Source organism: Rhinopithecus bieti, unplaced genomic scaffold (genome assembly GCF_001698545.2).
Source record: "Rhinopithecus bieti isolate Rb0 unplaced genomic scaffold, ASM169854v2 scaffold_45617, whole genome shotgun sequence".
NCBI classification, from domain to species: domain Eukaryota; kingdom Metazoa; phylum Chordata; class Mammalia; order Primates; family Cercopithecidae; genus Rhinopithecus; species Rhinopithecus bieti.
The window spans coordinates 1,789,541-1,801,756 of record NW_016819136.1 but is presented as its reverse complement, the minus strand read 5'-3'; the positions used below and the strand labels follow the sequence as shown (position 1 = coordinate 1,801,756).

Here is a 12,216-nt window from a genome sequence, read left to right as displayed (position 1 = left end):
TTTTTGATTATTTTTTTGATACCAAAAAATTTTTTTTTTTTTTTTTTTTTTTTTTTTTTTGAGACAGAGTCTCGCTCTGTCACCCCAACTAGAGTGCAGTGGCATGATGTCAGCTCACTGCAGCCTGTGCCTACTGGGTTCAAGACATTCTCGTGCCTCTGTCTCCTGAGTAGCTGGGATTACAGGTGCCCACCAACACATCTGGCTAATTTTTGTATTTTAGGAGAGACAGGGTTTTGCCATGTTGGCTAGACTGGTCTCTAACACCTGGCCTCAAATGATCTGCCCACCTCAACCTCCCCAAGTGCCAGGATTACAAGTGTAAGCACCCGGCCTGATGACCTAGATTATCTTTGATGACCTCTTGAGGTCTTTGATGATGTCAAAAGTATGAATGAAGGCCAGACTCTTAAGCTGAAGTCCCAAGGCTTGAGTGAAACAAGACTATTAATCCCCATGAAAGAGAAGATCAAGACCCAAGGCTGAGGATATGAAAGTATTGCATTCAAAATATTATTATGTCACATGGCTACCTATGACATGGCTAGACCCACAACTGACTGTTCCTCCTTCAACCCCCCACCCCAGTCTTCTTGTCTGCAGCTGCACCCCATTCGGTAGTTTTTAGTAAGGGCCTGATTTCCATCAGATGCCACAGGAAAAATGGTAAGTGGGCCATGTCTTTGATCATAGAGAAAGAATAAGAGACCTTTTGCCACAATACTGGCTTATCTTGATTCTACTCTCACCCCAGAATGAAATCTTGCCCTGATTCCCACACATATATCTATAAGACAAGATCTGAAATGCCTCCTTATTTAAGCTGCAGAATAGAATTCATTAGATGATAATTCAGAAAGCATATGACTATTTGGCTTGACCTTAGTGACTGGAGCCAATGACTCTTGCACACAGTGTGACAATGCCATCCAAGGCCACCTGCATTAGAGGAAACAGACGTCAAGGGAACACACATGGGCAGAGCAAAAACCAGGCAGAGAAAGGAAAATTCCAAGTGCCATATTTACTAATGAATGTGGGAAAAACGAAGACAATTTCATGGTCACTGTTAGTCTTGTTCTTGCAATTCAAGCCAGGCCTGCCTTGCCCAGCTAGCAGAGTGCAGAATGGAATCTGGAGGTGTTAGATATAAGAACAGTATTCCTCTCTCTGAATTCCACATTAGAAATAAAACTTCAAAAATTTGTAGTAATTAAGGTCTGAGCTTTGTTCAATCTCGGTATAGTTAATGACTTTTTACACAGGCCTGGTAGAGTAATTGGAGATAATCATTTGAAATGATAATAGCTATGCAGCTCAAAGTTGCCTATGGCTGATCCAAGGTCTGAGGAGGCTTCAAGGCCAAAAGGAGGAAAAATATTGAATACAAACGAGAGATGGGACAGCCAACAGGCTGGCATTTCCAAGAGTGTGGAGAATTAGGTTCTGTCCTGCCATCTGGGAGTGGAGGGCTCTGCCAGCCAGACCCAGAGGAATCCAGTGTTTCCTCATGTCAGTCATGGAAGTAGCGAACAGGTTTTGCACAGAGCTGAAAAATACACTCACCAATATGTAATCTTGGAAGAATCATTTTCCTACTATAGGACAGAATTTCAATATCTGTAAAATGGAAACAGGGTATACTAGATCAATGTTTTCAAATTTGAGTTTTTTTTTGGTTTTTTTTGTTTTTTGAGACAGAGGCTCACTCTGTTCCCCAGGCTGAAGTGCAGTGGTGTGATCACAGCTCACTGCAGCCTTGAACTCTTGGGCTCAAGTAATTCTCTCTTCTCATCCACTACACCCAGCTAAATATGAGATTTCTTAGGCAATCCCAAGAATTTGTTTCCCATCCCCTAGTTTTAGAAATAATGCGTTAGAAGTCAAATATTGTCACTTTAAGAAGATCAGTAGGTGCCAGTTTAATTATAAACATAATCTTGGGGCCGGGCATGGTGGCTCATGCCTGTAATCCCAGCACTTTGGGAGGCCGAGGCAGGCACATCACAAGGTCAGGAGTTTGAGACCAGCCTGACCAACATGGTGAAACCCCAACTCTACTTAAAAAAATACAAAAATTAGCCGGGCATAGTGGCATGCACCTATAATCCCAGCTACTCAGGAGGCTGAGGCACAAGAATCACTCGAACCCAGGAAGCAGAGGTCGCAGTGAGCTGAGATTGCACCACTACACTCCAGCCTGGGCGACAGAGGGAGACTCCATCTCAAAAAAAAAAAAAACAAAAAACAAAACAACACCAAAAACAAAACCCACCATAATCTCGATTGTAAATAGGCATTCAGATAAAATGAGATATGCTTATTTTAATTATTAGAAAATGCCATCAAAATAAAACCAAAAAAATTTAAATACATATTCTCTTGACTTGAGGTAATGTTTTGTGAAATAAGCCAGACATAGAAAGATAAATATCACATGTTCTCAATCACCTATGGGAGCTAAAAAAAAAGTGGTTATCATGAAAATAGAGAGTAGATTCATAGTTACCAGAGGCTAGGAAGGAGATGGGGGAAGGGGCAAGGAAGAGAGGTGGATTCATGGGTACAAACATACAATTAAATAGAAGGAACAAGTTCTAGTGTCTAATAGCACAGTAGGGTGACTATACTTAACAGCAGTTTTTGTATATTTCAGAACACCTAGAAGAAAAGATTTGAAATGCTCCCAACACAAAGAAATAATAATTGTTTGAAGCAATGACTAGCCTGATTTGATCATTACACATTGTATGCATGTATCAAAATACTGCATTTACCCCATAAATATGTAAAATTATTATATATGAATTTTTAAAATCTTCAAGAAAAAAATGTATATTATTCTAGAATTCCTAAGAATACCTCTGTGGAGTACAATTTTTTTAAAAAACTCTAGGTCAGGCATGGTGGCTCATGCTTGTAATCCAAACACTTTGGGAGGCTGAGGCGGGTGGATCACTTGGGATCAGGAGTTCAAGACCAGCCTGGCCAAAATAGTGAAACCCCATCTCTACTAAAAATACAAAAATTAGCCAGGTGTGGTGGTGGGTACCTGTAATCCCACCGCCCAGCTAATTTCTGTATTTTTAGTAAAGACAGGGTTTCGCCATGTTGGTCAGGCTGGGACTTGAACTCCTGACCTCAGATGATCTACCCACATTGGCCTCCCAAAGTGCTGGGATTATAGGTGTGAGCCACTGTGCCCAGCCTGAACTTTATTTAAATAAAGAAATTAAAAATGAATGAATCACAGGTACGCTATAGAGTTAGTGAAGGCAGTTCATCCTGTTTGCAGTCACTGACAAACCCCAACTCTCTCCTGTATCAGGGAGTTTACTAGAACTCCTAGATGTAATGGGTACTAAGGAGGCTGAGGCAGGAAAATCACTTGAAGCCGGGAGGCAGAGGTTGCAATGAGCCGAGATCATGCCACTGCACTCCAGCCTGGGTGACATGTGAGACTTTGTCTCAGTAAATAAATAAATAAATAAATAAATAAATAAAAATTTTAAAACCTAAATTGGCTGGGTATGGTGGCTCACACCTGTAATCCCAACAATTTTGAAGGCCAAGACAGGAGGATCACTTGAGCCCAGGAATTCGAGACCAGCCTGGCCAACATAGCAAGAACTCATCTCTACTAAAAATGACAAATAAATAAATAAATAACACTAAATCATCTTGAAGACACCTTGCATTCATTCATTCATTCTGAGTATGTACAATGTGCCAGCTCTGTGTATCTAGAAAACTGCTTCCTTGAACTAAGGAAACCAAAGTGAGGGGTTTTGGTTGCTGACACTGACTAACTTATGTAGAAAACAAATTTACTGGAGAGCTATCAGGTGGCTCACAGGCTCAATGAGAAGTCTGAAGAAGAGCTTCAGAAAGATGCTTTTCATGCCTAAGAAATTATCTGGTTAGAAGACCTAGGACACTGGACATTGAATGTCACCACTACTAGAGGAGTTCTGAAGTCTCCCTGCTTTACAAGTTCCAGTTCAAAGTCTCAGGAGTGAATCTGCAGTTGACTGGGCTTGATGCATGTGCCTGAGTTCTAGCTGCATGGGGATGGAGGTGTGAAGTGAATATCTGGCTTTTATGGCATCAGTAAGGGGAGTTGAGGAGTTGAGTTCTGCCTCCTATTCGAGACCGACACAAGGGTTTGATTCTTCAAACATGAAAAGAAGTTCAAGTTGGGCACACACACATCTCCCCGTCCATACCAGAAAAATTAACATACTTCAGTTTTCCATTCTCGGAGGCTACTCATCCCAAACCCATTTTTCCCTATTTCTTTTCTGTTTTCCAAATGAAGCTCAGAGATATTAAATTAACTTGCCTAAAGATACATCTACTAAGTAAGGAAGCTGAGAAGAAAATCCTGGGTTTTCTTTTTTTAACTTTCTGTAATGGAAGTTTTCAAAAATAAAGAAGTAGAAAGACAAATATAACAAACCCCCAGTAGCCATCAGGCAGCCTCAGTAGTGATCAACTCGTGGCCAATCTTATTTCATCTACAATCCCACCTATGTTCACACATCCCCAATGGATTGCTATGAAGCAAATCCTAAACACCATGTTATTTCAACCCAAAATATTTCTGCAAGATCCTTTAAAGAATTCAGACCATTGGCTGGGTGCAGTGGCTCACACCTGTAATCCCAGCACTTTGAGAGGCCAAGGTAGGCGGATCACCTGAGGTCAGGAGTTTGCAACCAGCCTGACCGACATAGAGAAACCCATCTCTACTAAAAATACAAACTTAGCCAGGTGCGGTGGCACATGCCTGTAATCCCAGCTACTTGGGAGGCTGAGGCAGGAGAATCTCTTGAACCCAGGAGGCAGAGGTTGTGGTGAGCCAAGATCGTGCCACTGCACTCCAGCCTGGGCAACAAGAGTGAAAGTCCGTCTCAAAAAAAAAAAAAAAGAATACAGACTGTTTTATAAGACACATAACCATAATACATTACATTAGAAAATTAATAATAGTTTTCTAATATCACTAAATGTCCAATCGATGTTCAAATTTCCCCAATTATCTTGTAAATTATTTTACAGTTGGTTTGTTTGAATCAAAATTCAGGCCGGGCGCGGTGGCTCAAGCCTGTAATCCCAGCACTTTGGGAGGCCGAGACGGGCGGATCACAAGGTCAGGAGATCGAGACCATCCTGGCTAACACAGTGAAACCCCGTCTCTAGCAAAAACTACAAAAAACTAGCCGGGCGAGGTGGCGGGCGCCTGTAGTCCCANAAAAAAAAAAAAAAAAAAAAAAAAAAAAAAAAAAAATTCAAATAAGGCACATATTTTGCAACTGTTAAGTATTGTCGCTGTTGTAATGGAAGTTGTTGTAATGGAAGTTTAAATTTTATTTGTTGAAGAAACTGAGTCATTTGTCTTGTGGAGTTTCCCACACTCCACATTTTGGGGCTTATGGCATAGCAGTGTCACTTAATGTGTTTCTCTGTATCACCAGGTCATTCTAACTCAAAAAGGCCAGACTACAATTCTGTGCTACCCTGCTCAAGGGGCTGTTGTGATTATCAAATGTTCTATATGTGGTGGGTGCTGCTTTTTTTTTTAACTTTAAGTTCTGGGGTACATGTGCTGAATGTGCAGGTTTGTTCATAGGTATACATGTGCCATTGTGGTTTGCTGAATCTATCAACCTATCATCTAGGTTTTAAGCTCTGCATGAATTAAGTATTTGTCCTAATGCTCTCCCTCCCTTTGCCCCCCATCCCCTGACAGGCCCCAGTGTGTGATGTTCCCCTCCCTGTGTCCATGTGTTCTCATTGTTCAGTTCCCACTTATGAGTGAGAACATGTGATGGTTACTTTTCTGTTCCTGTGTTAGTTTGCTGAGGATGATGGTTTCCAGCTTCATCCATGTTCCTGCAAAGGACATGAACTCATTCTTTTTTATGGCTGCATAGTATTCTATGGTATATATGTGCCACATTTTCTTTATCCATTGATGGGCTATCATTGATGGGCATTTGGGTTGGCTCCAAGTCTTTGCTACTGTAAATAGTGCTGCAATAAACATACGTGTGCATGTGTCTTTACAGTAGAATGATTTATAATTCTTTGGGTATTTACCCAGTAATGGGATTGCTGGGTCAAATGGTATTTCTGGTTCTAGATCCGTGAGGAATTGCCACACTGTCTTCCACAATGGTTGAACTAATTTACACTCCCACCAACAGTGTAAAAGCATGCCTATTTATCCTCATCCTCACCATGTTGTTTTGCAGACTCTTTAATGATCACCATTCCAACTGGTGTGAGATGGTATCTCATTGTGGTTTTGATTTGCATTTATCTAACGACCAGTGATGATGAGCTTTTTTTCATATGCTTATTGGTTGCATAAATGTCTTCTTTTGAGAAGTGTCTGTTCATATCCTTTGCCCACTTTTTAATGAGGTTGTTTATTTTCTTGCAAATTTGTTTCTTGTAGATTCTGGATATTAGACCTTTGTCAGATGGACAGATTGCAAAAATTTTCTCCCATTCTGTAGGTTGCCTGTTCACTCTGATGATATGGTGGGTGTTTTTTAGTTCTAAAGTCTAAAGCAAATTTTATTTCCCTTAACTTCTCATGCTCCCACCACTCTCTCAGGTGTCCCCTTTGTAGGTTTCCCACAACTATGCTCCCCCACTTCCTTCTTTGAATTCTCTGGACCTTTCATGAACATTCAGAAGATAAACAATACCCCCAGAAATGTCAAGATTCCCTCTTGTTGCACCTGCAGACCCTCTCTCCTGACCGGGCACATCTGGAGCTGAAGCGTTACTACAGCATCTGCCAAGACACTGCCTTGGGTGGACCAGGCTTCCAAGAAAGAGGAGGAGAGTTGAAAAGAGAGGAGAGGACTCGGAACTCCCTGAGTCCCACCATAGCACCCAAGCTCAGCTTAGAGGTTCGAAAACTCAGCAATGGCAGATTATCAACATCTCTGAAGCTGGGGCCCCTGCAACCTCGGGGGGTGCCACTTCGGGAGAAGAAGGCAACCCAGATGGTAGTCATTGTGCTTGGTAAGTTTGGGTTGACTTGGGTTGGGTTGGGTTGCGTTAGGTTGTGTTAAGTGGAGCTGGTGGAAGATGCTAAAGTAGCCACATTTGACAGAAATTAGAAATTTGATGACAGTAATATTTATCAAATGTTCACAATATAATTGAAAGGTATCTGTGTATAAATGCTAACTCTGGTGGAAATTCAAAAGACCTAGGCTAAAATTTATGAAGCTGAACAAGCCACTTAACTGAGCTGTGCTTTGCTGTCCATTATATGGAGCTAGAACACATAAATCAAACAATAAATAAGATAATGATTCAATAAAACTGGTACATATTGGATATTTAATAAATGCTTAGTTATTTTAAAATATTAAGTGATAAAAATAGGGATGCAAAACACTACTGTGATATGGTATGATAAAATCTAGATTATTTTAAATATAGAGTAAAAAAGACTAGAAAGAAATTCACCAAGATATCCAAAGCAATTGTCTTTGAGTGGTGGGTGTTTATTCCTTTTTTCCTACTTATCTGATTTACCAAGCTTTCCATAATGCATACAATCAAGGTTTTTTGGTTTTTGTTTTTTTGAGACATGGTCTGACTCTGTTGCCTAGGCTGGAGTACGGTGGCACAGTCATAGCTCACTGCAGCCTTGAACTCCTGGGCTCAAGTAATCCTCCTGCCCAAGCCCACTGAGTAGCTAGAACTACAAGCGTATGCCCCCATGACCAGCTAATTTTTTAATTTTTATTTGTTTTTTGTAGTGACAGGGTCTCATTACGTTGCCCAGGCTGGTCTCAAACTCATGGCGTCAAGCAATCCTCCCATCTCAGCCTCCCAAACCACTGGCATTATAGACGTGAGCCACCATATCCCACCAGAATCAGGGGTAATTTTTAGAGTCATAAAATATGAAATTTATTTATTTATTTATTTGAGACAGAGTCTTACTCTGTCACCCAGGCTGGAGTGCAATGGCACGATCTTGGCTCACTGCAACCTCTGCCTCCCGGGTTCAAGTGATTCTCCTACCTCAGCCTCCCAAGTAGCTGGGATTACAGGCATGCACCACCACGCCCAGCTAATTTTTGTATTTTTAGTAAAGACAGGGTTTCACCATGTTGGTCAGGCTGGGACTTGAACTCCTGACCTCAGGTGATCTACCCACATTGGCCTCCCAAAGTGCTGGGATTACAGGTGTGAGCCACTGTGCCCTTTATTTATTCATTTTAAATAAAGAAATTAAAAATGAATAAAGCACAGGTACGCTATAGAGTTAGTGAAGGCAGTTCATCCTGTTCAGTGTCACTGACAAACCCCAACTCTCTCCTGTATCAGGGAGTTTACTAGAACTCCTAGATGTAATCTCCTCGACAGCAGAAACTATGTCAGTCACATCTTGAAGGTCTTCATACCTATCAGTGCCTAGGATCATGTTTTGCATAGGTAGACATTAAGTAAATGTCTGAATTGAATTGAAAAAGTAAAGAAAAAGATTAGTAAAGAACTACCTAGAGACGAAACTAGAAAATTGATTTAGTAACAAAGGCCAAAGTGAATCAAAAACATTAGCTTGCAGTTTTCTCACCTAAAAAAATTTGGCTACTCACACCTACTTCATAGGGTTGGGGTTTTCGTTTTGTTTTGATTTTTGGTTTTGTTTTGTTTTGTTTTTTTGAGATGGAGTCTTACTCTGTCACCCAAGCTGGAGTGCAATGGCGCAGTCTGGGCTCACCACAACCTCTGTCTCCTGGGTTCAAGCGATTCTCCTGCCTCAGCCTCCTGAGTAACTGGGATTACAGGCACACACCACCACACCAAGCTAATTTTTGTGTTTTTAGTAGAGACAGGGTTTCACCATGTTGCCCAGACTGGTCTTATACTCCTGACCTCAGGTGATCCACCCGCCTCGGCCTCCCAAAGTGCTGGGATTACAAGAGTGAGCCACCGCACCCAGCCTAGGGTTGTTATAAAAAAAAGTAAGTGGGTATGCAAAACTTTCAGCTTAGTGGCTGGCATAGACAACCGTGAGTCATTCTCATGTTATAACAAAAGGAGTAAGCAAATCCCTTACCCAGTTTCTCTCTTCTTTGACAACTTAGGGGCCTTCATTGTCTGCTGGCTGCCTTTCTTCTTGACCCATGTTCTCAATACGCATTGCCAGACATGCCACGTGTCCCCAGAGCTTTACAGTGCCACGACATGGCTGGGCTATGTGAATAGCGCCCTTAACCCCGTGATCTATACCACCTTCAATATCGAGTTCCGGAAAGCCTTCCTCAAGATCCTGTCTTGCTGAGGGAACAGAGGAGGGAACACTCCTTGTACCCATTTCTAGCTGCCAGGCTGTTGGCCCACTCAGAAAGACTGTGCAGTGTCCTCCGGCATGCGGTAGGAAGAAGATTCCTGGAGCCAGGACGTCCCTGCTTATCAGGTATAACCAAATGTGTCCTCCAAAACAAAACATTCTACCTCCCCAGCTAAAATCTGACTTCATTCTGACAATCTTCAAATGATTGGGGAGCTCCCGAGTGATAAGCAATCATTCAGAAAGAAGCTGGTAAAACATGACTCACACAAAATTGTCATCGGAGGCATGATTCATTACACTGAAGGAAAAATGAACAGATCTCATCATTCTCAACTTGCAGGGATCCTTGAAATCAGCCAGTAAACCACCTTCTAGAACAGCCAGTCTGTCTTCCTTCAAACCTCTAATTAACTGTCAGGCTAACCTTGTACTTTCACGGGCTCATTCCTCTTGGTCATTTCTTTCCTTCACTGTATCTGGAAATATGAATGGCAAGGCCAGTGCTTCTACCTCTCTGTAGAATCTGATGGGCTACATTTGGTGAGGTGAATTTCTCACCACAAGAGAAACACTGTCCCACATTGGGACAGGGGCTTCATTTCACACTTTGCTACCCTTGTATTTTAGCTTTAGCTAAGAAGGCATTTTGATTCCATTCCTTTACTCTCTAGAGGAAATCTCAAAGTCTCAACTTCCAGAATTATTCAAGATGGGGATATTATCTGAAGACGGAATGACACATCCCATTGTAGTTTCACTGTTGAACCTTATGGTTCAGAACATGCCTTAGATATGTTTTTCACAACGCTACCAAATGTTCCTACCCAGGGCATCTCCATTTCTGCTTAACAAGGACTCAGTATAGTGGACTACATCATGACATTTTGGGCAACAGTGGACCACATATACAACGGTGGTCTCATAAGATAATAATGGAGCTGAAGAATTTCTATTGCTTGATGATGTCATAGCTGTTGCAACATCATAGCTCAATGCATTATTTATATGTTTGTGGTGATGCTGTTGTAAACAAAATAATGCTGCCAATCATGTAAAAGTATACAATTGTGTACAGTACATAATACTTAATATTGATAATAAATGACTATGTTACTGGTCTATGTATTTACTATACCAAACTTTTCACCATTATTTTAGAGTGTACTTCTACTTATTTAAAAAAAAAGTCAATCATAAAACACCCTCAGGCAGGTCCTTCAGGAGGTATTTCAGAAGAAGGCATTGTTATAGGAGATGACAGCTCCCTGTGTGTTATCGCTCTCGAAGACCTTCTAATGGGACAAGGTGTGGAGGTGGGAGACAGTGATATTGATGATCCTGACCCTGTTTAGGCCTAGGCTAATGTGTGTGATTATGTCTTAATTTTTAAAAAAGCAGTTTGAAATGCAAAAAATAATTTTAAAAATAGAAAAAGTATATAGAGTAAGTATATAAAGAAAGAAAATATTCTTGTCCAGCTATCCAGTGTGATTGTGTTTTAAGCTAAGTATTATTACAAAAGAGTCAAAAATGTCAAAAAAATTTTAAAGTTTATAAGGTAAAAAAGGGACAGTAAGCCAAGATTAATTTATTACTGAAGAAAGAAAAACTTTTTAAATAAATTTAGTGTAGCCTGAGTGTACAGTGTCGATAAAGTCTATAGTAGCATACAGCAATATCCCAGGCCTTCCCATCCACTCACCACTCACGCACTGACTCACCCAGTCTTAACAGCTGAACTCAGCTTCCAGTCTGCAAGCTCCATTTATGGTAAGAGTCCTATATAGGTGCACCGTTTTTTGTCTTTTATATGATATTTTTACTGTATCTTTTCTACATGAGTTATACCAATACTCCCCATTGGGTTACAATTGCTCACAATATTCAGTACAGTTACATGCTGTCTGGGTTTATAGCCTAGAGGCAATAGACTACATTATATAGCCTAAATTGTGTAGTAGGCCATATGATCTGGGTTTGTGTAAGTACACTATATGATGTTTGCACAACAGTGAGACCACCTAATGAGGCATTTCTCAGAACATATCCCTGTAGTTAAACAACGTGTGACTGTACTCTCAGACCCTGAGACTCACTAAGTAGTATCTGCAAAGTGCCAGCCACTTCCCCAGGTTCTAGATATACAACAATGAATAACACAGCTCCTGCCCTCAAGGAGCTCACTTCCTGCTTTTATATTTGCCCATTTACTCTTTAAGTGTGGTAGGAACTCATCTGGACTGCCTGAGGACCTCAGGACTGAGGGCAACAGGCGGGGTGGCTGTCCAAAGCCATCACATGGACACTCTTTGTAAAGTCCTGGTGCAGATCCTAAACGTCACCCCTCCAACAACTGAGATTAAAGGTATAGCAGAAATAATTTGTAAATGTTATTCAAAACTGCATTTAGAAGGAACTTGAAAATTGTGAAGTATCCTGAACTTCAGTAAATTTATTTTTAAGAGCTGTTAGTGTGTAACCATGACAGATACCTGCTGCGATGCTGTTAAAACTTATTTATTTATTTATTTATTTATTTATTTTGAGATGGAATCTCACTCTGTCACCCAGGCTGGAGTGCAGTGGCACAATCTCGGCTCACTGCCAACCTCTGCCTCCCGGGTTCTAGCGAATCTCCTGCCTCAGCCTCCCAAGTAGCTGGGATTAGAGGTGTGCGCCACCAAACCTGGCTAATTTTTTTATATTTTTGGTAGAGTGGTCTTGAATTTCTGACCTCAAGTGATCCTCTCACCTTGACCTCCCAAAGTGCTGGGATTACAGGTGTGAGCCACCGAGCCCAGCCTGCTATTGAAACTTTAAAGTACACTAGGACTTTACAAGGAATCCAAGGCCTCCTTTGCATTGTCTTTATTCCTCTT

At 41.1% G+C, this 12,216-nt stretch overlaps 1 protein-coding gene across 3 annotated transcripts in view; it reads left to right on the top strand.

Annotated features, from left to right (window-relative positions):
* DRD3 (dopamine receptor D3) overlaps positions 1–9,389 on the top strand; it is a 51,528-nt gene extending 42,139 nt beyond the window's left edge. For 2 of the 3 annotated variants that reach the window (XM_017858533.1, XM_017858534.1), the window contains 2 exons: positions 6,759–7,041; positions 9,129–9,389. In XM_017858533.1, the coding sequence (XP_017714022.1) occupies positions 6,759–7,041; positions 9,129–9,325 (480 nt within the window). In that variant the 3' untranslated portion in view covers positions 9,326–9,389. The remainder of the gene's footprint in view (positions 1–6,758; positions 7,042–9,128) is intronic. The other variant, XM_017858535.1, reaches the window with a different exon arrangement.
* The last annotated feature ends 2,827 nt before the right edge of the window (positions 9,390–12,216 follow it).